General features: G+C 40.8%; 1 protein-coding gene across 1 annotated transcript; it reads left to right on the forward strand.

Moving 5' to 3' along the window:
• On the forward strand, positions 1-26,498 carry LOC139679042 (solute carrier family 15 member 1-like). The gene is made up of 23 exons (XM_071570414.1): positions 1-91; positions 3,491-3,510; positions 6,592-6,676; positions 6,764-6,905; positions 9,144-9,263; positions 9,415-9,514; positions 9,758-9,848; positions 11,438-11,521; positions 12,602-12,684; positions 13,565-13,651; positions 14,690-14,779; positions 16,440-16,487; positions 16,583-16,615; positions 16,744-16,832; positions 18,006-18,087; positions 19,734-19,859; positions 21,209-21,361; positions 21,770-21,819; positions 22,441-22,548; positions 22,721-22,820; positions 23,239-23,385; positions 24,223-24,330; positions 25,599-26,498. The coding sequence occupies exons 1-23, from the start codon at positions 88-90 to the stop codon at positions 25,782-25,784; spliced, it is 2,136 nt and encodes a 711-aa protein (XP_071426515.1). The 5' UTR covers positions 1-87; the 3' UTR covers positions 25,785-26,498.

A 26,498-nucleotide genomic window follows, 5' to 3' on the forward strand; every position in this document is an offset into this window, starting at 1 on the left:
GGCCGCCCCCAGCAGCTTCCTCCCCTTCTTCCCTCTTCCCTTTCTGTCTTCCAGCCTCGAGAGCTCCCCTGGTACCACGCCGGCAACATGGGTAGGCGCTGCGGGGCAGGAGGGGCGCAGCGGGAGGTGGGTGGTGCGGTGACAGCGGGCTCTGGCCCGGGCGGCGAGGGAGGGATGTCGCCCTGGGATGAACACCGGGGGATCCTCAAGCGCGCCTGTCTCCGAGCTGGGTGTCCGAGCCGGGCTCTGAGCTGGCAGCATGGCCAAGGGGTTCTGGACCCCCAGGGCTGGCTCTGCTGCTCGGTGCAGGTCTGAGGACAACTTCGGGTGCTCTTGCCTCTTTATCTTTCCCTCTTGCCCCGAGGCAGCTCTCCATTTGGCAACGCTATATCCTGGCTTATGTGACCCTGCCTTAAAACCTGAGCAAGAGGCGAGTGATACCGCCTCGGTCTTTGAAAGCTTCTTTGAGTAGAGCCCTTGGCTGGTAATGTTTATCCTACACTTTTGAGGCATGTGGATCTTAAGATCTGAACACAAGTTAAATGTGGTGTTTTTTCACAAATGTCAAATAATGCTTTTTCTTTGAGACTATTTACCTGGGGTTGACCTAGTGTTTTTTAAGTCCATTGAGACACAGCTGGAAGATTCAGATAAGGGCAGCACCCGTTTAGCTAATTAATCCTGAAGATTTACTCCTGTCTGAACTGGAACACCAAGCAGTAAATGCACAAACATTGCTTTTTTTGTGGCGTGGCTCTACACTGGCCTTTGTTGGACCCTTGGTCTTGCAGTGTCAGAGCACATCAGTATGTGCCTCGTAGCAACCAGTTCCTGAGCTGGAGAAACCTTGTCTTACACAGGGAATGAACATGAGATTTAAAAAAAAGAAAAAAGAAAAAAAGAGAGAGAAAGTGCCATTGCATCTTTAGCAGGCAAATCTACGTTCTGGGGACAAGCAGCTATAGTAATGAGCAGGCAGAACTTAGTAGTGCTTAGCAGTGGTGCTGTCCTGCTGCCCAGAGGGGCACTAGGGTCTCACTGGCTGAACAGCCAACTGTGAAAATGGTGATGGCTCTGGGAAGAGAGAGAAATGTGGTCCAGCTGGGTCTGCTCTTGTAATATCAGGCTTGCTCCATTATAGGTTTACTTGGATGGTTTCTGTGTTAGTGTTTTTCTGGAATAGCAAAGTGTGAATCAGGGACTCTTCATGTCACTTATCCTGATCCTTGTGGAGGTGCTGTAAGGCTGCTCCAGGGAGAAGAGTCTACAGGTTTGGCTGTGCCACGAATCAGGAGCCAGGAGAGAAGGCTTGCTCTGGAGCCAGAAACATCCTAAGTGACGGCATGGATGTGTACAGATTTAACCTGGCTACAGACATGAAGTATTTCAACCCGGCAGAGTTGCTGTGATGGCTGCATGGAGACAGGCAATGTGCTCCCATCTTGTGTAATGGATTGTAAGCTGCAAGAACTGAAGCATCCCACTGCATCTGTCTGACTGCAGGGAACCATACTGGTGGGAGCTGCTTGGGAAGGGGATGGAGCTGTAAGCTTGTCCCACCTTACCTGCAAGTGTGGGAAGGAGAGAGTGACTCACTGATAAATAGTTATTTAGATGCAGTGCTAAAGCCAAGAACTGAGCAGCTTATGTCTGTACATTTCTTGAAAATATTTAATATCTTAAAGGAATACAAAGTGCATAACTGCTCAGAGTTTGTACTGAAAAATCCAGAGCTCTTCAGTATTTTGTGGAGAAAATGAGCAGTTCTGCTCGTCATTCTTAGTGGGGAGAGAATGAGAGGTGCTGAGCGTTGCCCCAAAGACAGACTGCTCCAAAATGGCACTAGCAAACTACAGATTTATCACTGAAAATGATCTAAAATGTTGAGTGCTCTGTGGTTTTGTAAGTTGAACCCTAGAGCTGCCTGATGGTGGATTCATCAGTTAGTTTAGGTGCCTCTTTCCAGGAGTTTCCCCAACCCTCTCTGTAAAAATGGTACTAGAGGGGTAAAGTCAGAACGGTTGAAAAATAAGTGTCCCTTAAGCACTGAAGTCAGACAATGTTGTCTGAAAAAAAATGCCTCCGATGTCTTCTGTGTAAGGTTTCTTACAGAGGTGATACTTTTAGCATTTGGAAAGGAAAAAGAAAACAAACAGCAGGTTCCTTGATATCTTTGTCCAAAGGCTTAGCTAACAGACAGGACCTGCACAAACTGATGTTCTCTGTACATATTATGAAAAACTGGCAGTATGACACGTGTGCCAGAAAGGCCAACAAGTGGAAATAACCAAGAGTTGCTATGAAGATACCAAGGCATTAGCAATAGACTATCCTTCAGTGTATCTGCTCACATGGGTTGTGTAAGGGACATTGCCAGTAACTTCAGTAACTCATGTACCTGTGTGTGCCCTGAGTTTGATGTTGTTAGCACTTTGAGAATGCCAGTGTTCCCTAGGAAAATGTATTCTTGAATTACCTGCTGTGTCTGTCCACATCAGTGCAGGAAAGAATCAGATTAATCAGTTTTAATGTTTTCTGAAAATTACTTTATTTAGTATTGTATCAGTGTTGTTGTCAGCTATTTTTATCTGTTGTGAACTATGGACTACATAATATTGTTGGCAAACATACTTTTCTTATAGAGATCTATTATGGGCATACTTGATTTACAAGCAGTGATTTCAAAGTTCACATCTTGTCTTATCTTAACAAAAATGAGCTTCACTCATGTGGTTTTATGAAAAATGTTGTCATCCACTCTCTGACACAGTGAAAGCTCAGCCTACAAGCCTGTCCCCTGAGCCAGGCAAACCCTGCAGGACACTGCTTGAATGGCTGCCAGGGGTAGTGGGCCTGCTGTGAGCAGCTGGAAGGGACTTTGGGGCTGCAAGCAGCTGTCTGCTCTTGCTGCTCTCAGTGGGACCTGCATGTCCTTCCAGGTCTTCCTAGGTTAATTTTCAGATTATGGACATGCCAGTTAACATGGATCACTCAGATGGGCTGCATTTTCAGTCCTCTTTAAATCTGAGCTGTGGGAAGTTTGTCCCTTTTCAGGACTTGACTTCCATCCCTGGCAGAGCATCTTGAGTCTATTTCTTGCCCTTGACTTGCCTTTAAGGTAACATCCCTGAGAGGGAATTGAAACAGGATTCATCTTCTATGAGTGGCGGAGTGGTCTACCACCACCTTGAATGATATGTAATGAGCAGTCACAGTAGGATGGGATGCTTTATCTTGTCAGTCCTTTTGAGTATATCCTGGGAGTGTATGTGACTTGATGCACACCCTGAAAAACCAAAGGCTACCAAGTAATGTTTTGCCAAATATCCATGAAAAGTCCTGCTTTATTATACTGAAAACTTACTCATCCTGAACAGTACCATGTTTGTGTTTATTTCAACTAGAACTTTTTGTGACTCTTCCATTGGTTTTAAAGGAATATTACTTATTACTCTTCATTAACTTGTGATTTTTTTTCCTCTCTCCACAGTTGAACGTAAGAGCCTGGCGGTAAGTACTGCTTTCTCTTATAAAAAGTTGCTATACTAACTCTTTTTGGGTTACATTATTTCAGTAACTTTAGCAGTGCATAAAATAAAAATCACTTTATAAACATATGTTAAATATCTAAAATATGGCTAACACATGCAAAAGCAGACCAGGAGTTTCTTACATTCTAGCTAAGTATTAGTGTGCTCACCACCTTGATAAAATGTCTGAAGAGCTTTTGCTGACTGAGCAGACATTGGTCCCTGGAGCCCATCCTTCATGTGGCTGTTGTCATCATCCACCAGTTCTCCTTTAGAACTCTAACTTTGCAGTGGTAGTTTGTGCTCTTGAATCTTTGAACTGTTAATGACATGTGTCTCAGCAATTCTATCTCTGTCTTTGCTTTTCTTATCTTGCAAGATTTTACTCCACAGACTCTCCCTCAGCTTAGTGGTTTCCTCAGCAGCCAAAGTGAAAGCTGTAGTGGGGTGGTGGCATCCCCAGGGCAGGGCAAGGTTACAGAGGATGTTATAAAACATAACCTTCAGGTTACCTCTTCCATGGTGGATCCATTGCTTCTTGACCTATGAGAGTTAACAACAGAAAATGTTTTGGTAGATGTGTGTATGTGCATATGTAGACTGTAACAGAGGAGAGTGTAGTGCAAAATAAGGACAAGTATAGGTCATATGTTCTCACAGATTAATTGCAGAGTGTCCTTGCTTGTAGCATCTTGGAAAAACAGAAGGCTTGTCACCTTTGGAAAGACCCGATAGCATTCTTTTGCATGCCTCTGTTTATGCTCAGCTCCAGGTATGACACGCAGGTCTCTTCCAGTTCAGGGGCAGCCAGTAAAAACTGACCAGTGGCTGCTGTGCCAGTATGTGAGTGCAGGACATCTTCATCAGGCACATAAGCACTAGTGGCTTAAACCAGAAATCCAACCTTGTGGCATTGTGGCCTCCCCAGAACAGCATGGAACACCCTCTTAAATAATAAGGTGTTGGGTAGGGTGATGATGCAACACTGGGGAGGTTTGTGAGAACCCCAAAATGGTCAAAGGGATTTTAATGAGGTTTCCTAAAATTCTGGTGGGGATGGGTCCCACCAGCTCCTGGTCCAAGACTGCTCTGTCCTTTTTCTCTCTATGGGCAGGACAGACATGGGGAAAACTGTTCTGCTTCAGGAGCAGATGTTCCCTCCTCTCCTGCTGGGCTATCCCAATTATGCTGGCAGAAACAAGTCATGCAGTCTGGGTGACTGTTCAGTAACTCACCTAAGGTGCTGAAATCAAAAGTTCTTGGGTGTATCTCATGGGTGCTGAACGAAACCTTTACAGCATGGTTCTCCATCTCTCCAGGAGCATGAGCGTTTGCATGGCTTAGGGGGGAGTGGTGTCACCGAATCACAGACAATTCCAAGTTGGAAGGGACCCACAAGGATCATTGAGTCCAACTCTTAAATCCATGGCCCACATAGGGAATTGAACCCATTACCTTGGCATTATTACAATCAAGTTTTAACCAACTAGTCCACCAACAATTGTGTCCAAGCTGGGGGTAGTCACCCAGAGCTCCTGCCCTCTTCAGTTGAGGGAAATGGGCACCTTCAGGTGAAATGTACCAAACTTTTGGATACGTGTGAATGGTCTTACTTCAGAGACATGTCTTGCTGCCCAAAGAGGATGTGATAAATCAAGTTTATATTTGTTCCGCAAATTTTGGTTGCTTCAAAGCTAGATGAGTCCCACCTGGCACTTGCCTTAGCTGGCACCGGGTTCTTTCAGTAATGCCTGCTTATCAAACCATGGGTAGGATGTGCACTATGTACTTGGTTCCGCCAGTAACAAAGATCAGCACTGTTCAGACTGCTCAGACATCCTCATGATCGAGTCAGAGATGTCAGAAATGCTCTCACCATTTCCATTTCTTTTGCGGTATTGACCAAAAGAGTGTTGAAACACGCAGGTCTCAAAGTCTTGTGTTGTTCATTGAGGCTTTGCTGGAGACATGGACTCTCCCATTTACTTGTGTCAGGCAGGATGTCCCCATGTAAGGTTTCCTTCCGTTTGATCTGCAAAATTTACTTTTTCCTGTTTCACATGAAATACAGATTGGTTTAATTCATGAACCCTTGGAATCCAAACAATGCTATTTTTAAACTAAATTTACAAAGCATGGAGAAGAACTGCTGTATCTCTGCAACGTTCTGAGACTTATTAAAAATCTGGGTTTGTGCTACTTGCAGAATTAAACCAATAAAGCTTTTACAGAATGGATTATGTTTAAATGGCATTCCCATTAATTTTGACAGAAGTTATATCATATATTCATCCACTAAGAAAAGTAGGTAATCAGAAGGTAAACTTCAAATTCTACTGATTGTGTCAAATTTATACCTGATGTATGCTTTTTTTTCCTCTGTGTCTTAATGGCAAGAACTGTTACAAGCTGCATGACTATGGCCATAGACATGCCTGTTGCGGCAGGTGAAGGCTCAGTGAATCTGGCAGCTAATGCCATGCCATTTTGGGTTAGAAATCAAGTCCATTCTGTCATCAAGTCTGAAAAAATGAAGAATTCTTCATCAAGCAGACTATTTTTAAGGATAGGGAGTTTTCCTGAGAGATTTGCTTGAGTGAAAAATTTAAATGTTTATTTTTCTCAACAGCAGGTGTTTAAAAATAACCCCAGGCTTTTAACTGTGGTGTACTGCAGGCATTTTGTTGGATTTGGATTTTTTTTCCATAAACCTAGTTTTTTGCATATCTTTAGACACTGGTCAAGATTGCTTTAAGGGTTAGGTGTCGGCGACCTCAAATGTGTACAGTGCAGCACTTGAACGTCAGATTGCTAAAGATCTCTTGCAAAAGGCAGATGAGTAGGGTCTAGATCTCTGGGGGACCAAGAGGGGAAAGTGAGAACTGACTGGTTCAGGTAAACCAGTGTCATTTCCACAGAAGCCAATGCAGCCTCCTGACCCTGAGTACCTACCCACACCCACTGAGTTCATGTTAACCTTGTTCTAGCTGTGGGTTGCCATGGGCAGTGTTAGTCTGTGTTGTGCAGCTCTAAGATCACGCTGCCTGACTCTTCCCTCCAGCAACGCTGTGCCGATTTCCCTCGGAGCATCTTCTTCATCGTCATTAATGAGTTCTGCGAGCGGTTCTCCTACTATGGCATGCGAGGTAAGTCCTGGGTCTCCTTGTGCTGACCATTACTTACCCAGCCCTGACTTTGGTTTGTAACCCATTGTTTTGTTGTTCTTCCTGCAGCTGTGCTCGTTTTGTATTTCAAGTATTTTCTGCGCTGGGATGACAATTTATCCACGGCCATCTACCACACATTTGTTGCCCTGTGTTACTTGACACCTATCCTTGGAGCAATCATTGCCGACTCTTGGCTGGGAAAGTTTAAGTGAGTGCTTCCTCAGAAAAAGAAGGAACAGAATCATGAAAGCTCACCTGAAATCAATGTTACTTAAACCATCACCTAAAACAGCAGCTCTGAACAACACCTTCAGAGCTGGTGTTGACTACTCCAGGATAATGTGTTTTATTTTGCCAAAGCTTGAGGTTTTAATTGATTTAGCTCAGACTTGAAATTTTACTGTGAATTAACAAATGTTCCAGTTCTGCTAATGTGCTAAGGCTAGTAGCATTCTTTCCTGGCATACTACATGTTTTTCCTCTCATCTGGACAAAAAGTAAGCTAAACTAAGGAAAGTATTTACCAAGCTGCAAAATAGATACTGGAGGTTATAATTACATTGGACAGCGTCTTTACCTACTGCAAGTGGCCAACAGAAAAGTGAATTGCTGTGTGAACTGGAACTTATTCTAAGTTTTAAAATACTGTATGGTTTCAGAATTGATAGCTCAGAGAAAGCTCTTCTGGAGTAGCAATTCTGCCTTTAAATGATGTGTTCTATCTTTTCTACCTGTGTGCTAGTTGCCAGGGAAAGTACCAGTAAAGTTCTTTGAAATGTAATCTGATTATTTTCAACAGCCTTATCTGGCTCTCCTTTCTTAATGTCATGATTCTAATAGTGTTTACTTTGCCTGAAAAAAAGCACGATAAAGATTTTATGGAGGGTTGAGAGTCTGAATGTTAGCTGACTTGTCAAAGGTCTCCCAGGGATGAGAGATGAAGCTGTCTGTGCTGTGCAGTCAGCTGCACCACCTTCTGCTGTGCTGACAGCTCCTGGGAGCCCAGGGCTGTGACCACTGCCCTGTGTGCTCTGGGGAGCTGGTCTGGGCAGTGTAAACTCACTGCAACTAGCTAGATATATTGCAGATTGCAGCCTAAATATATTGTGTAGGCACTTGTTTAGCTGGTATGGTTTATTTTTTAAATCCATTTTGGCTTTTACTTGTTTTATCAAGATGAAGCTTAGCATCCCTTCTCTAATTCTTAACTTCAATTGTAAACTTTCTGCCAAGCTGTTAGGCAATTAAAGTAATGAAATTGAAGTGCTGTTAAAAACCCCCATTCTACTTTATCTGTTAAATATCACTAAACAGCATATTGACTGTTCCCTCACTTTAGATCCTTTTACTCTGCTACAGGGAAAAGCAATTGGAAGTCAGAGAAACTTTGCTTTAAAGTGAGAAGAATTTGGTCTGTGTCCCTCTTGTGTCAGGGGGCTGCTGCAGCCTTGCTGTGATGATTTCTGGCCTGTGTCAATTAGAGCTGGATTGCCCTAGGTCTTTGAGCCTGCCCTTCATGCTCATGAACTGGGTTTGGGACTGCTTCTTCTGGAACTGGGCTTTTAAATACTTTCCTATCACTGCATGGTCTTTCTCCTGCTCTTCCTCCAAACTGGAGACCTGGGTCTGTGCCTGTTGAATGGAGGCCCAGCAAAGGAAGCAAATGAACACTGATTAAACTCCAGTCAATGTTTAAGGTGCAACAAAGTTAAAATGGGCTATGTTTTTATATACAGAAAAGAGGGTTGAATCCCAAAGGCAAGGGGTGGGGGCTGGTTATTCTGCAGTACTGCCCTCCCAGACACCTGGCAGAGGAAGTCAGGCAGAAAGCCTTCAGTCTGTGCTCTTCAGTGCTGCTCTTGTTCTAATCTGAGTGTAAAGATGTTGGTACCTTTACAGCTGAAAGAGTGGGAGAAGAGAGTTATTTTTCACAACAGTATTTTGGGGAAATTTCCACATTTAAAGAAGATTTTTATTTTTTCTTTTTTTACTTCTGCAACTAAGACATAAAATAACATATAGAATGTTTAATGATGTTAAAATCAGTGTAAATTGTGTATTTCAGTGTTGCACAGTAGTCCATTTAAACTTCACCCTATACAAAATATAGAAATGCATTCTGGAGTTGGTTACTAGAAAGGCAATTACTGAAGATATTTAAGTATCTCCTGTGATATCTATAGAATTCATTTGTGATCTTGCCTTGTTTAATTAAACAAGACTATTTAATTAAAATACTGTGGCAGTGGTGAGGAGGCAAATTTCTACAGCAGCGTTTGACAAGTTCAGTCCATAACTTATTGCATCTCTTAATTGTGGTGTTTTTTTACTAAGGATCTTTGTATGAGAAAGAGCCTGCATTATCTATGTAATCTGCATTATTTGTGTGTCTTATATGTGTAATTTTAGTAACATATCTAAAAAATATCTCCTCTCTTTGCCACAGGACCATTGTCTCCCTGTCTGTTGTCTATACAATTGGACAGGCAGTCTTGTCTGTGGGCTCCATAAATGACCTGTCGGATCACAACCGGGATGGCTTTCCCGATATCGTATCATTGCACATGTGAGTTGCCTTGTACATGTTTTTTTTCCAGGTTAATGAAAAGGACAACTTACACCTTAAATTTATGCTACTTAAATTTCAACTGTCTTTCAGTCAGTCTATTGTGTATGCTTTAAGAAAGAAAAGTTACTCTTTTTCTCTTTTGTTCCAGTGCACTGTCCATGATTGGCTTGATCCTCATTGCACTTGGTACTGGTGGGATCAAACCTTGTGTATCAGCATTTGGTGGAGATCAGTTTGAAGATGGTCAGGTAACAGTGTCTTTTGGATTTTCAGTTATACAGATACTCTAAGTAACATTTTACTATTATATTACTCTAGCAGTGTATATATTTAGACTTGTGTGTTACTGTAGTGTTTCCTGAGTAGCTGAAGAAGGAGGTAGTTATCTATTTGTCTTGAACTGAAAAAACAGAGTTGCTGATTTAACAATCTAGACTCATCAATGTGGTTCTGGCCAAGCTTTTCTGAATATGTTTCTGTTTTTACTGTAGGAAGAACAGAGAAGTACCTTCTTCTCTATCTTTTATTTGGCCATTAATTGTGGAAGTCTCATATCTACTATAGTCACCCCAAATCTCAGAGGTAAGGCCACATATTTGTTTATAAGAGTTAAACATCAGAAAAGGTTGAGCATTGGATTGCAGTCTAGTTAGGTCTAAATTAAAGTTCTGTTCTCTGACTCACTGGAGTTACCTAGTAAATAGTTCACATTCAACTTCCCATAGGTGTGAGGTACTGTCTAAAACCAGGCAGTCTGAGGGCTGTATTGCCTTCAGGATCAAAAATACTAGATCTGAAGAGTAATGCTGGAGCTAACAACTTGTATACCTAATGCATGTTTTAATTCTCTGAAGGGACAAATGTGTCAATTCTTCCAATACCTTTAAAACCATCACACTAGATAGAGATGTATTGTTGGCTGGGAAGGGAAGTGGGGAGAGAGCCCTCCTCTGGATTTAAGGCTATTCTGAAGTGTGCCCCTGCTAAGTACAGAAGCCTCAATACATGCATATTTGTCTATGTGACAAAGTAAATAACTTTTAATACGGTTGAACAAGAAAGTTATTTTCTCTTCTGCTTGTAGAGAATAGCATGACCCTAAACAAAAAGACAGAGGGTGAAAACTACCTTGGGGAAAAAAAAAATCACTAATTCAGGGGAAGTGACAAACTGTTGAGTCCTGTAAAGATTTAACCAAAAGGCTAATACAACTAAATCAAGACATTAATTAACTCCAAGCTAGCATTCTTTTTTCCCAAACAAACTTCCCAATTCTCTTCCTAAAAGAAGTATGGTGAAGATTATAATAGGGGTTTTTTTAGTCTTTTATTTTTCAGTTAGTAGTTATGTTTCCACTCTGAGTAACATTTCAGATTTGTGCATGAAGTCTATGAAGCCAAATCACTGACTAATGCCAGGGAAAGGGAGAGGATTGGTGTTTTGATGTTCTTTTTCAATAAGCTACACTTAGTTATTATCATATTTGTATATGAACTTACCCTAAGACTGTGTAACCTCGGTCCTTCTTACTAAGGCCATGCATTTGACCCTTCCAATATGATTCTTCATGTCTCAGTATAAAACAAGACGTAAATTTTCTGTGAGGAGATACTGAGACACATCAGATTGTTTGGCCTGGAGAAGAGAAAGCTAAGGGGGGGATTTTGTCCAAGTATAAATACCTGAAGAGAAAGAATGAAGAGGATGGAGCTGGGCTTTTCTCAGTGGGGCCTGGCATCAGGTCAAGAGGCAATGGACACAAACTGAAACACAGGAGATTCCTTCAGAACATCAGGAAGCATTTTTTCACTGTGAGGGTGACCAAGTACCAGGACAGACTGCCCAGAGGGGTTATGGAGTCTATCTCCTCGAAAATATTCAGAAGGCATCTGGACATGGTCCTAGGCAACTAGTTCCAGGTAACCCTGGCTGAGTAGCGTGCTTGGACCAGATGACTTCCAGAGGTCCCTGCCAACCTCAACCATTCTGTAATACCTTTCACTATCAAAAAAGGGTTGAAAAATATAAGTTGGTTGCTGACCACCCACTCTGTGAATGTCAGCAGAGGGGTTTGTTCCCCTATGTGTTAATAATGAATGTGAAGTACAGAAACTGTATGTAAAACATCAGCAGCACTGACTGGGACTTTAATCTGTTACTTTGCACTTCAGCTACGGAGTGTGGCATTCATACCAAACAGCGATGTTACCCACTGGCTTTTGGAGTTCCTGCTATCCTCATGGCTGTCGCCTTGAGTAAGTGCATCTGTTGCCATCTTGCTGCTTCAGTGTTTAGATGATAATGATTTCAGAATAATGAAAAAGTGATAGAGATCTCCAGACACTGATTTCTACTAATACCTGTTTATTTCTGCAATTTTTGACTTAATATTTTTTTGTGGGTGGGATTAATCTGATACACTCACTTTTACTGATTTACCAGGAGAGACTGATGGTGCTAGGGAGAGGCATGAATATACCTTTGAATTCTCTATATTCTATAAACTACTGTCAGTATTTCTTGGACTACTGGATTATATAAATAGATCTTTTAAATGTAGTGTGAAAATTCTCAGAAATGTGTGGTTTGGAAGTTATCTCTAGTCCAGGAATGCAAACTGTATAAGGCAGTTGTCCCTGCACTGAAGAAATCCCATGTCATTATTTCTCAAACACCTGCATTTTTACTAGCTGTGCTACAGGTTGCTGCCTGAGCTTGACTGCTGCAGCACAAAGACCAAGAAACTGGGTGGGTGCCATTATGTACCACAGTATCCTTCATGATCCTGACTGGGAGCCCACCCAGCTACCGCAGCCCCCACCTTGCCTGTGCGCCCAACCCATGTTAGATGATGTCTGTGGGGGTTTGCCTGTGTCCTGCCTTACATGTGTGAGGGTGAGGCTGAGGAATGGGCCTGGGCATGAGTGCAGAGGACACCTTGGTGAGTCCTGAAGTTCAGGCAGAGCCTCATGTGTCCCTGCATCATGTCAGCTGCAGCATCCTGAACTCCTGAAAAGGAGCCCATACAGCAAGGCCAGAGCCAAGGTCCAGAGCAGTCCTGGTTTTGACCATCCCTCAATCAAGCTAACTTGCCATTGAGGACTTGCCTGAAGAGTTTCCAGATTTAGGTTTTTGTCTTAAATAGCAGCCATCTGCTGGTATTAATTTGATTTATTTTACTGTATAATAGCATGAGAATAGGCATTTTCATTGCTCATTTAGGAGGCTTAATCTCGCCCTAATCTAACTCCTTGACTGTTACAGTTTCCATAGCATTTTTTTGCCACTAGTTTAATATAATTGAGTTGCCTTTGGCTTCTGTTTGAATATTGTAGTTGTGTTCGTAATTGGAAGCAAAATGTACAAGAAAGTTAAACCTGAAGGAAACGTAATGCTTCAAGTTTGCAAATGCATTGGAGTAAGTACTGCTTTTATTCCAAAAGTCTCTGGCAGCAATTCTTACAACTGTTCCATAGACTTCCCTCGATCAGAAATCTGTCATAATATGAGTGGTATGGGTTTAGCTTTGAGTCTGTATTGAGCAGTTGGCATTTTGTCAGCTCAAACCAAGAAAATGAGAAAAGATTCTAGAGTTTCGGCTTGGGGGTTTTTTTACTTTTTTAATTTTAGTTTCTGATATCTCCAGGTTTAGACTGCACTTTTTTAAAGTATGTCTTGATTTGTGTGTGAATTTATACATAAAGAAAACAAAGTAAGATGTCAGTGATATGTAAAAGTTTATCCCAGCTTCTGGATATCATTCCTTGTACGTTTGTGCACCTTTATGCAGCCCTGTAATAGGAGACAAACATGCCTTGGCCTGAGTCAAGAGCAGAGCTACCAGTACATGTTATCAGCAAATACTTATTGCTTATTAAAAGAATGTTATTTGCAATGCAGAGGTATATTGATCCCCACTGCATTAAGGAAGTTGGGAGTTACACCTCAGTGTGAGTCTGCAAGGAAGGGAATGGAATCTTCATGAGTAGATTTGCAGTAGATTTTGCAGTGCATCAACTTGGAAAGCAGGGGATTTTTTCATTTATGGGTTTCTTCATTCTCCATGCAGCCCTGCCAGCTTGTTACAGTTCAGCCCATTGCTTATCTTGTAAGCACTGTCAAAACCAAATGTCTATGGGTGACTTTGGCCATTGCTCAGAGTTCTGCTCCTTAGGTCCAGCTCAGCTTTGCATGTTATTCCATGCAGAAAATTTGCTGAGTTCTTGGGGACTGTATTTGGTCGCTTGCGTGCCAGGGTGTGAGGGTTGCTGTCATTACGCAATTCTGTCTCTCCTCAGTTTGCCATCAAAAACCGGTTTCGGCATCGCAGCAAGAAGTTCCCCAAGAGAGAGCACTGGCTGGACTGGGCGAGTGAGAAGTATGATGTAAGTACTGTGTGAACCTCCTCTGCCATAACAGTGCTTGACCCTCAGCTTCTCTCTGTCTGCTCTGATCCATTGCCTCAAGCACTGGGCAAATAATTTTGGAGTTTCAGTCTGATGATCTGCTAATGATCTGGCCGAATCTCAGTGCTCCCCTGGGACTAGAGGTTATCACCCCAGCTCTTGTGGGAGTAAGTAGAGCTGTGTGAGTCAATGCTCTGTGTAATAATAGGCTGTCCAGGGAAATTCAAGGGAGATGAAAAAAAGACTTTCCCTCGCTAAACAAATACAAACACTTGTAAGTTTTCCAGTTAGAAAAATAGCAAGCATTATCTTTCTCAATTTTTTTTTTGGTCTTGGTAAACTGCCTTCAATGCTGATTTAATGACTGCAGAGAGGAAAAATGGGAATAGTGTTGCCTGTCATGGTTAATGCAGAGGGCCATAATACTTGGGATGAAACTGCCAAGTTATGGTTCGAAATTTCAGTTTAAGTGGCTAAACACGGCATCCCCTCTGGCCTCAGTACAGTTTCTTGCCATGACTCTCAAAGTCTTGTATTCCATAGTCCCCAGTCATGTTGCTTGCCTCCTATCTGCTTTGCCCTGTTGTCAACGGAGCACAAACCTTTGACTGTCACTTTTATTTTTCCTTTGCCTCTAAGCTTTGTTCATATGTGAAATTCCTCAGTTGCCTGTCATTCAAATGCCTCCTTCCTAGGAAAATAACACAGCACTAAGTACTCAATCTCATGCTGCCATGAGTGTACAGGCAAGGAGGCCCAGGTATCTCCGATATCAGTGTTACCTTCCAGTCCGCCCTTCCCACACCCCTTGTCAGACTTTGTACTATTTGAACAGAAATTGTCAGAAGTACCCACAATATGCAAAGTTCAGTATGTAGGTAAACATTACATGACAGGTCTTTGCCCGTTGTTCTGCTGTGACTAGCAGTCCGCAATTCTCCCTTTTTTCCTTTTTTTTGTTTTTTTTTTTTCTTTTTTTTTAAACAATTCCTCTTGTGCCATTGTCATTTGCTGCAGAAACGACTGATTGCTCAGACTAAGATGGTGTTGAAGGTGCTTTTCCTTTACATCCCTCTCCCCATGTTCTGGGCACTTTTTGACCAGCAGGTAAAGTAGAAACTGTTTGGCTTGGTAATTAGAGCTGTACAATATCACTCTATGTACTCTGAGATCACCATATATAAAAGGTGCTTATGGGAGGGTGGAAAAACAAGTTGTTTAATCTGGTTTTAATGCAGAAGGGTAGTTACTGAGTCATGCTACTACAGGGTGTTCTGTAGTCAGGGGAATCTGTTTATCTGAGCATGCCCAAGACTGATTCCGTGACTGAGGCCTCTCCAAATCTTGTATCAGCCTAGGACTCAGAGTGAAACAGTACTTTAAAGCTTTCTTAGTTCTAATATTTCTTCTGTTGTCAGTTGTGAGATGAAATTTAGGGCCCTAGTGCAAACAATGTGGAGAATCAGGGCTTAAATGATCTGGATACCAGTCTGCTTAATCACTCACTTAATCATTCTTGTTATAAATACAGAATCACAGAATATGCTGAATTGCAAGGGACCCACAAGGATTGAGTTCACCCCTTAGCCCTGTACAGGATCATCCCCAAGAGTCATGTCATGTGCCTGAGAGTATCTTGAACTCTGTCAGGCTTGTTGCTGTGACCACTTCCCTGGGGAGCCTGTTACAGTGCCCAGCCACCCTCTGGGTCAAGAACCTTTTCCTAATATCGAACCTAAACCTCCCCTGACACAGTGCAGAGCAGAGTGGGACAATCCCCTCCCTTGACCGGCTCGCGATGCTGTGCCTGGTGCCCCCCAGGATGCTGTTGGCCCTCCTGGCTGCCAGGGCACTACTCACTCATATTCAGCTTGCCATAGACCAGGACCCCCAGGTCCCTTTCCACAGCACTGCTTTCCAGCATCTCATTCCCAGTCTGTACAAACATCAAGGGTTCTTCAAGCAGAAGTATAAGCTCATAATTCTCATTTACCTGGTGGAGTGAGTGCTCAAGACTCCTGAAAGCATTTTTCGTGGTTGTGCATTGCAGTATGAATTTAGGGTGATGTCTGAGAGGAGTTGAAAGCTTTATCCAAGGCAGATGGTAGGAGGTTTAGTCCAGATTCCCTATACCCCACTGCTTCATTACCTGTGAATTGTAACTGCCATGAAATTCAGAGCTAAATACTCATTACATGAGTAGTAACTCCTCTCTGAGACAAGTGGTACGTTGCAGGTGGTTAAATGCTCACACCACAGATGGAGTAATACGTGTTCTTGTCTCACCCTGGGCTCAGGCTGAAAGTCAGCCCCACTTGACCCAGCTATGGGCAGGTTTTTGGGGCAGAGAGCTCATGGCAGGTTGAGCCCTGGCTTGTCTGCTCACTGCTGGGCTGTGTGAAGGAGGGATGGATGTATTGGAGGTGTGGGCTGCTCAGGCAGATGGCACACAGGCGCCTGGGTGGCTTTAATGCACAGAAGACAGCAGTGCTGGGCACAGGATGTCCCTGCCATCTCACCAGCTAATTTCTGCATCTAAATTTTTCTCCACTCTATTTCACAAAGCAAATAAATGAAATTAAATGGGCCATGAGGATCACTTGGTTCAAATGTTTACATTGCAGAGTAAGAATATTCCATAGGAAGCTAGTTGTACTTTTTTGTTTTATTGCATGTCTTTCCCAACACTTTACTTACGAAAACAATTCAAAAGGAACTTTGAAAGATTGAGTTATTGTGCTATCTAATTTACTCTTCTTTTATTAAGGGGTCAAGATGGACACTGCAAGCCACAGCAATGAATGGGGTTTTAAAAGTAGGTTACTTTTTATTCTTTTTTTATTGTTGATTAACACCTTTCTAACCACTTATTGTCATAATATTAAAAACTGTTTATTTTTTCTTCACCAGGGGCCTCTTGTAATCAAACCAGACCAAATGCAGGTACACTTATTCTTTTATCTGCCATTTTTAAATACTTTTGAAAGTTTATTTACATATTGCCCCTTTTTTAAAAAAAGTACTTGGAGAAATACTTAATTCTTTCATCTTTTTATGTTCATCTTCAACAGATTGTGAATCCAATCCTGATTGTTATAGTGGTCCCAATTGTAGATTCTGTGGTCTATCCTTTAATCAAGAAATGCAAGATCAATTTTACGTAAGTTGATGTAATTACCCGACTTCAGCAGAGGCTTGTTTTGAAGGTTTTTTTAAATGGCTCTTCCAGTGCTAATGTAACAAGAGCAGCATTCAGCTAAGGAGAAAATACTAGTGTCTTTTAAATGGGTTAATATTTAAAGGAAATTAAAATATATAAAAAAATACAGAATACTGCAAGTGATATGTAGAGGCATCACAGACTAGAAGTAACAATATTTTCCAGTTACGGACAAAATCTTTTGATTGCAGGAGAGATGCTCTTTACTATTTTCCACATCCCCCTGTGTCTACCCCTTCTCCCTCCTGAAGAATATGGAGTAGAAATACAACATATATCTCTAGCATGTGTCATGTTTTGGGCTTAAAACTGTCTAAGATGCAAGATGTGTTTTCTTTTCAGCCCCAGTGAGGAGTCTGCCTCACTGGATACTTCTAGGTGGAGCTTCAGAGTGCACTACACATTATTTTTCATGTTGGTATTGAAGTAGCTAGCACTCACAGAAGAGCTTGGTGAGGCAGAAGAGAATACAGTTCTTAAAAGAATTTTCACAGATTAAAGATTTAATGCCATTTTTCCATACAGTTATGAAAAATCTAGGGTGTGTGCTGTGCTGGAAATACTGTCATTCATTTGTGAAAACTCTGCAATGGGCAAATGATGCCATAAATAAGTACTTTAAATTTACCCTTACAGCTTAACTGAATATCAGTAGATGTCTCCTAATTCAACAGATTTCCCTGATTCTTTTTTGTTCCATTTTATTTAAACATAGTAGTATGGACAGAAGTTGTTACTCTCTTTTTAAAAGCATATATTCCTGTTTCTTTGTTGTAATGCCAACAACTGTATTAGATCAGGTTTTTTTCTTCCTGCAGAACAGACTTTTTCAGAAATCTAGTAATTATGTTCTCTTAATATTTGAGCCCAGTAGGTGCAGAGGAACAGGTTATATTAAGATGCTACAGGAAAGATGTGTTTCCTGATTCTGTAACAACAAAGTGAGAGGTACCTGGCTAAGCAGAACACTTTCTGTAATAACATCAGCCCTTCAAATGGTGGTAATATGGTAGTTGTGGCCATTTGAGTTTCCCACTGTGGAAAGAAAATACACTGCTGAAGCTTTGAATTAACACTTCTTTAAAACTCACATGTCTTTTGTTGTTGTACTAGGCCCCTGAAGAAGATGACTGTTGGTATGTTCCTTGCCTCTATGGCTTTTGTTGCTGCTGCCATTGTGCAAGTGCAAATAGATGTAAGTTCAGCCACACAGGAGTATTTACTTATTAATATTTAGTTGTTAATACAGAACAAAGTGTGTTTAAGGCGAACATGACCCAAGACTCATAAATTTGGAAGGAAGCATATGAGCACAGAAGTAAAGAGAGGGAAAATAAAAGTATATTACAATACTGTGATTAGCATAATAAAATTAACTAGCAATGAACATTGTTCTGCAAAACATTTCATTGCTATTAATATAAATCACACATTAAAGGCAACCTCTGTCTTTAAACTGAGACTGAAAGCTGAAAACCAGACACTTGCTTGACCTACTGGGCACTGCTTTGTGTGTTTGATCCCTTCTGGTATTTAGACTGGAGATGAAGTGTGACAGTCTGGGAAGCATCATCACAGCATGAGCAAAGATGAAACCTGTTTAAGGCAGAATTCATCTTGCTTAACCTTCCTTGCTCCAAAGGGAGGTGCCATGCCTGAACCAGATGAAGGTTTCCCCTGTTGCTGGAACATTGACAACACCTCTGGGAGTGATCCGTTAATGGCACCCCAAGGTCTGAATAGGTAATAGAGATGGCTGCCTGTCCTTGTGCAGTATCAAAGGAAGGGGCTGAAATCTTAAATAGAATCATAGAATGGTTTGAGTTGGTAGGGACCTTAAAGATCACTGAGTCCCAACCCCCTGCCACAGGCGGGGATGTCTTCAACTAGACCAGGTTGCTCAGACCCATCTAGCCAGTCCTTGAACACATACAGGGATGGGGCATCCACAACTTCTCTGGGCAACTAATAGCTTTAGTTAGGAATGAGGAATTCTCTCCTTAATGCCTGGTCCCAGCAGTGAGACAGGCTGTACGTTCAACTCTGCCTCTTGAAGATGGCAGTAAAGGATCTGGCCTTCAGCTGGTGTAGCAGGCTGTCTTCCCAAATGCCTTGTTCAGAGGGCCAGAGCTGTGCGTGTGTACAGACACACTGGCATTGGGCAGCAGCTTCATCAACACTGGCAATTTCCCAGGTTGTTGCATGAGAATCTCCTGCAAGAAAGGCAAAGGTGGACCTGTGGGGGCTTTTGTGTGTGATGTACCTAAAGAGATTGAAGCAGACAAAAGTAAGGGAAGGGAGAAAGGGGTGAGGCAGAATTGAAACAGACATAACTCTTGCAGTTCATGCTGCTCTCCAAGAGCAGAAGCTATTTAATTTACTGTTAGATCTGGTGGGAAGTAGAGTCTCCAGAAGTTCTGTTTCTCTGGGCTGTCCCACCGAGCAGTGCCTATCTGTGCTTCTCTGGTTCAGCAGCACCAGCACTGGGGGAGAATAAGTCAGAACATGGTACAAAGGAACTCTCAAACCCAGACAGGCAAAGGATGTGGGCAAAGCTCATAGCTTGAACTGCAGAGTGGCCCTGGTAGTGGCAACATGCTGCAGGGTGTGATCAAAGAACCACATCTGGCCGTGGAGGCATTGTTGTAGATGAGAGACCTCTTTCCTAAGGCCACTTGTGAGACTAGTGACAAAACCTGTTATTTGTGTGGCATCCCTCGGACAAGTGTAGTTCATAAGGCAAATGCTAATGTTCAACAAGAAATAATAAAGATCTCAGTAATTATAGTAATTTTTCCATGTGACTTAGAGCACTGATTTTATTTTTTTTCTGTCTCTTAGAAAACTTATCCAGTTTTCCCTGGAGCTGGGCAAACCCAAATTAGGTTAATGAATCTAGGTTATTTTCCTGCAACAGTTCAGTTTCACCCTCAACTTCAGAAGGTGGATGTAGCATCTATGGATGCGGTAAGTAAGGACAGATAAGAAACAGTAAGTTAAAAAAAATTCTAATGGACTAAGTCAGTTATTCTTAACTAATGGTTCAAAATTGTTTCTTTTCTAGTTGTTTTTTTTCTTCTAGTAATTTTAACTAAATCTTTTTTTGAATGAATTGTTGCTGAAAACACACTGAATGAAGAAATGGTAACTATGTCAATATTTGAAGTGCTACTAGTTTGACAAGAGTGGAGGGTTTTTTCCAAGAAACGTCAATAAACTTAACAGTGACTTCAAACTACTTGAAAACTTCACTCTTGTTAAAAAGGTTCCATTTTTTAACAGCAAGAATGCCCTTTCTTTCAGTGAAAGTCCATTCAGCTCTAGTGAGTCACTGGTCACTATAGTGAGTCACTATGAGGGATGGCTAACCTCAACAGGAAGCTTTTTGTGTAGCTGCATCACACGTTAAGCTTCAGATTTTGCTACTAAAGAACCTTTTCAGGTTCTAATTCAGCACAGCATTGATAGTCTATTGACAGCAAAATGTAGTGGAGCTGATGGATGTTTTTGATAAGGGATGTTAGAGTGTGATCTCTGATAGCCTACAGTCCTGTTTCCATGTAAGAGGAGAAATCCTACTCCATCCTCCTCCAAATTTGCCTCACACAGAATAGAGGTGTGAGGAGAAGATAAGGGCACCCAAACTACATAGAGACAAGGAATTGATATAACCATAGTTCATACCTGAAAATGAAGGGCATAAAATGCTCTACTCCCTATTACAGACATTTTATAATCCACATATGGATTATAAATTGCTATTTATAATCCTGTAAAGCAGAAGACTTATTTTAGTACTACACTAATGTCTCTATTAATGGTTTAAGTCATTTATGTTGATTAAATGTGTTTAGAAAATTGAAAACATGTCACATCTGTTATGCTGAAACCATAAAGATGAATCCTGCCTTTGCATACTTTAGGAGGTGTTGCTATTTGGAAAATGCTGCATTTTATCTTGTCCTACCTCTGTAGCTAAACATAATTTTAGTGGTGGTTGTGGTAAGCCTGACTTGTCTGGAGCAATAAATATATTGGAAAATATAACAGCTATTCCATAATGCTTGTGGAAAGCCTACGTAACTTTGAAGCTTGTGTAACAAATGAAATTAATCAAAAATAATGATCAAATGTAATTAATGGTTGATGTAGAAAAACCTACTAAAAATGAAAGTTAGGGGATGCTCATCATCACTGGCACTTCAGAAGTAACACATGTGTAAACTTCTGACACCCCTGAGTCCATAACATTCCCTCAAAATTGTGGACAATTTGCAGTTGCACAGAAGTTCATAGCAATTTGTTTGTCTTTGCAGACGGGCTACATGACATTTAAGACGTCTGAGCTGCAATCATTAAATGTAGTTTCTGGAATTGTAAATCACAATCAATCTTTGAAGGACCTGCAAGGGGGGAAACGTTACACTTTCGCATTTCAGCCGCTTGGGCTAACCATGCCTCATAATTTGGTAAGTCTGTTTAATTCTTAAAATATACATTAATGTTTTGATAGCTGTCTATGTGGAGTGTGCTGAGAGGACAAGCTCTGGATAGCTTTTTCTTTTGACTCATTTTCTGTCTCTGCTCTACCAGTAACACTGATGAGCTGTAGAGAGCAGGCCAAGATGTAGTTTTAAAAGAAAATTTAAAAAAATTACCAACTTACTATTTACCTTGACAATTACCCTTTCACCAAGACTTAGATGTGTGGTCAAAGAGAGTTTTATAGTAAACATGTATCCTAGTAGGATCCTACAGGAAAAGGTCTGGCGTCTTTCTCTGAAGCCTCTGTTAAATTCCCACTTCTACGTAATAGTGCATATTTAAGCTGTTCACTGATGCCAATGAAGTATTTTGATAATGGTCTCTTCCACCAGATGTTGGACAATGTTACATCAAAACCAGAAGAAGGAAATAACCTTGTCAGGTAGAGTTTGTTTTGCTTCTAAATTTTGACAGTAGTGTGACTGTGTCTTCAACCTGTCTTTAGGTGGACTCTCGCTTAACAGTTTTCTATCCTTTAGGGTCTTGCCTCTTGCTGGACACTTCACTTGATGTTTAGGGGGTGTAAGAACTTCAGAAGCGTGACTCTTTTCAGCTATCTTGCACATCTGCTTTGGGTTTCATTTAGTTAAAATCAGAAGTGTGGATTTCATTCCATTGCCTAGACTTTTTTCTTGGATGAACAGCACAGATTACATGTCTATACCTCCTTTTTAATGTTGGATGAGAACTATCCTTTTCCTTCTCTGCCTTTTTTTTCCCTAAATCTCACATTTGCAGATGCATTTTCTACTGATTGTAGTACCAGCATGGTTTTGGTGTTCTCTTAAGAAGGCAGTGGGCTGATGGAAGTCTAGCATGCTTTTTGTATTACTCACACTTTAAGACATTTAGAGTTCTTTCAAAAATCTTAACTGACAGGAAAAAAAATTAAATGGGAAGACTTGATATTTGTTGTGCTACCAGTATATCATTAAAGGTAGAGCCTCTATTCTTTGACTTACATATATTTTATATAGTATTTAATCACTCTTGCATTTTAAAGGTTCATAAATGCTCATGCTCCTACCGTCAACGTTTCTATGGATGAGAATATTCAAGTAGTACCTCATCTTACTGCCAGTAATTACACCATTGTTCCAGGAGGACACTGGTAAGCATTTACCCTAATTTAATCTCTTGGACATACTTGTCTGATTTAAACGTTTACTCTAATTTCATCTCTTGGACATACCTGTCTTGGGAAAAGGGGATAGAATTTCTTTCAGATAGATAATACACACAATTGACTTTACCTATGGTCTGAACTATGTTTTTGTTTTCAGGGGATATATCGTTAAAAGCCATATATCATCTTACTACTATTGTACAGCTCTTACAAAGGAATTTGGATTTGGCAGTGCCTACACCATTTCACTTGATTCGGTGAGTTGGCAATGTTGTTTAATGGATAATATGGAATTACTTTCTGCGTTGATACGTTAATTAAAAAAACACTTCTAGAATTACCCCTCTTGCCCCTAATTGTATATATGATGTAATTCTGGTGTATTAAACAGAACATAAAGCCATCTTTAACTAGAAGAAGAATGATGGGTATGATCATGACATAATGCAAGAACTCATGTTCATCACTAATGGCCTTAAATCTTTAGCCCTATTAGACACTATGGATTTGCATGAAGTCTGCTGTAAAATACCTATACTTTATAACTAGGTGTGCAGCTCTTCATAGGCAATATTTGTTTACCCAGAACTTTGGATATGATTGTACCACTGCTTAGAGTGTCTTTAGTGTGCAGACTTTATATTTCTGTTCCTAACATGCTATTTTAATTTCCAGTGTACTGAAGGCCATCTTAACATAACATATTTTGAAGATGTTGCACCCAGTACAGTCCATATGTTATGGCAGATTCCTCAGTATTTTCTTCTTACATGTGGAGAAGTAGTCTTCTCTGTCACTGGGCTGGAGTTTTCATACTCACAGGTAAGCTTTGCTGTTCTTGCGTTAAGAATCCTGATAAAAATTAAGATCTGTGATCTGTTGTTTTTAAGTGGAGGTTGTGAACTGTTGCTATTATCAGCTATATCCTTTAGGGGTCTGTATCAGGACTCTATAGGCTGAGGCAAGTTGGCCTTGTTTCATTAGGATTTGGTGCTTTCCATGAAGCTGTGCTGAATTATATAATTTGAAGACTTGACCCCCAAATTTCCTTTTCATATGTGACTTCCCATTGAAAATGAGTGGAACTGTACTGCTGCTGTAAAACCAAACTGGAGGGTACTCAAATATAAAATGAAGTACTGACACCTAATCTTCACACCAATTTACTCTACACAGCTTATAGCAGCAGTTCAGTTATTTAATTCATTTATCTTCTGACTTCAGTTTATTAGCTGTGTGCATTTCTTCTCTTAATTCTGAGTCTGGAAACTGCAGCAAGGGGGACGTTTTAAGATGTGGCTTGCTAGATGATGATGCGTGAGGTTTCTTCATTTCAGTTGTACCACGTGTTTTGAAGGTGTAAAATATGCCTGTTAGTTACTCAATGTGTTTAAAGCTAAAGGTGTTACAGTTAGTGCACTAGTGATCTCTTCCTCCTCAAATCTTCTCTGGATCTGTTTAGTTCTCTAGCAATTTTTAATTTAAAAACAAAACAAACAAACACAAAAATGCCCCCAACCAGCGCCAAAATCAACCAAACCAAGAAATCCTCTTCCCCCCTGCAGAGAGGCAGCGTTTTACATGGTAAAGGTGGCAGTAAACATCAGAAAATAAGTCAGAGCAGTGTTGGTCTGAAACATATATGTCTGTCTTCCACAGGCCCCATCTAACATGAAGTCAGTGCTGCAGGCAGGATGGCTGCTGACTGTGGCTGTTGGTAACATAATTGTCCTTATTGTAGCTGGAGCATCCCAACTCAGCAAGCAGGTAAGGACACAAGCAATATGTGTGATATTGCACTGTGAGAAAGCAGTTCCAATCCAGGGGAGAGTCATGGCAGATAACCCTTAACCACAACTTTTGAACATCAGTGTTATGGTGGATTTGCATTTATAACTGGAATATGAGAAGTTAGTGTTAGCTACAAGAGTGGTAGAACTACTTCTTGACTGAATAATCTCATTAGAGTATATAAATAAAGAAGTTATTAATCTTTAAAACCTATTTAGGTTAAAACTAGTTTTGAAGGCTGTGACAACAGGCTGGTGATTTGCCTTCTGGAGCCCTTCTAAAATTTCTCTTGGACTTTCCACCGGCATTGCCCCAACATTTTTGTATATTAAAATTTTAACAACTTCAAAGAATAGTTCTTCAACAGAGGTTTTTCTGCCTCTCTTATCTGTTATTTGCCATCCTTAACTCTTGCTGTCAGGCTCTTTGCTTGCAAGCAGTAGTTTTTAGCATCTGTGCAATAAATTTCTTTTCATTGTGTAGAAAGTCTGTGAACTGCTGAGCTGAATTGAAACCTATCAAAATTTTGTTAATTGTTAATAAGCCTTCACCTGCTTACCACAGTCCTGCTGTATCCCTTCTTTTGGTTCCATTGGTTTCAAACCTCTTTCTTTGAGACATGGAAGTTGTGGTTCTCCTGGTAAAGAACACTTGTACAAGACTATTAGTGGCACTCCCTAATGAATCAAAAAATCTATCAGAGAGAGGGAAGATCCTGCTTCTGAAACAGGTTTGTTAGTCTCAGTTTCAGCTAAATTAACTGGAAAGAGCATGAAATGGAGATGTTTAGGCTTTTCAGGTGGAGATGGTACTTTGAAATCAGAATTTCTGGTCTTGATCTCTGCCCACATTTGTGGTCAGTAGAAACTCTTAATTGCTGACCTAAGTAGAAGCAGAATCACTACCAGCCTGTTTTAGAGTGACCTGAGCAAAGGGAGGTGCCGAGTTTCCTCTTCAGTCTTTCATTCAACTCCCGCTTCCTCCAGGAAGGGGATATTGTAGACCTTTTCAGAGAACTTTTATCTTTTCAGTGAAGGCGGAACTGCTGGAAGAGCCTCAATTCTCAGTTGCTTTACTATGTATTATTTTATCCATCTAATACTTAGTCCTGTAAGCCATGTGATAATTGTTATGCATGCTCAGTTTCACATTCTGAGTTCACTTCTTGCAAACACTTAAATAATGGTGCAATACTCTTGAGAAATGAATACTGGTGAATAAATTATGATTTTTTTTTTTTACAGTGGGCAGAGTATGTGCTGTTTGCTGCTTTGCTGTTGGTAGTTTGTGTCATTTTTGCTATCATGGCTAGTTTTTATACCTATGTTGATCCAAATGCAATTGAAGCCCAGTTTGATGAGGAAGAAAAGGAAGACAAAAAGGATCAAGATGACCATGAAAAGAAAGCTGAAGCAGATTCTAAAATGTAGAAGCTGTATTCAAGGAGTGTTTTTAAATTATGAAATCCCATTCACTCTCTCTGCAGTAAGAGGAATCCAGGTAGCAGTAATAACACCTCTGGATAATATGTCTTATGGGAGACATTAAGAAAAACTGTTAACTTTCAATGCAGCCTCTCCTGGGAAGCAATAGTAAAAGAGTAGTCTCTCTCTTGTACTGTATGTGGTATCCTGAAGAAACTCCAGCAGAATTTGCACTCTTAATGTATCTCAATCTTAACTATTATAACATTAGAATACTGAAATTAGGCTTGGAACTACTGGACCCTGTGACAAGATGTATTTTTATACTGCATTTCAATTTTATATCATGAAAGAAATAAGTCAAGGAACAGCAACCAAAGACAAGCTCTCAGCATGATCTCTCTAGCCTCACTGTTACTTGGAACAGCAGGTCACATGTGCCTTAAATTCTTTTGTATTTCCCTATGGATAATGGGAGTAAAGCTCTGGCAATGCTCAGATTAAAATGCTGACTGTGCTCCATGTGCAGTGACTTGAATGTGCACTGTAATGTAATGCTTTATGTGCCTGTTAGCTACCCCTTTAACTCCTGTTTTGTCTTGAATTAATATTAGAAACACCCACTCAGGTAAACTGATAATGGCAAATAACCTTTGGAATAAGCAACAGCAATAAAACTTGTGTTGAAAAAAAATAATGGGAGTGGTTTAAGAATATGGT

Source organism: Pithys albifrons, chromosome 1 (genome assembly GCF_047495875.1).
Source record: "Pithys albifrons albifrons isolate INPA30051 chromosome 1, PitAlb_v1, whole genome shotgun sequence".
Lineage (NCBI taxonomy): Eukaryota > Metazoa > Chordata > Aves > Passeriformes > Thamnophilidae > Pithys > Pithys albifrons.

Bases quoted from the DNA above. Each gene is read 5' to 3' on its own strand.
- LOC139679042 (XM_071570414.1), top strand. The intron at 6,677-6,763 runs GTAAGTCCTGGG...TTCTTCCTGCAG, and splicing joins CTCCTACTATGGCATGCGAG to CTGTGCTCGTTTTGTATTTC. The intron at 23,386-24,222 runs GTAAGCTTTGCT...TGTCTTCCACAG, and splicing joins TGGAGTTTTCATACTCACAG to GCCCCATCTAACATGAAGTC.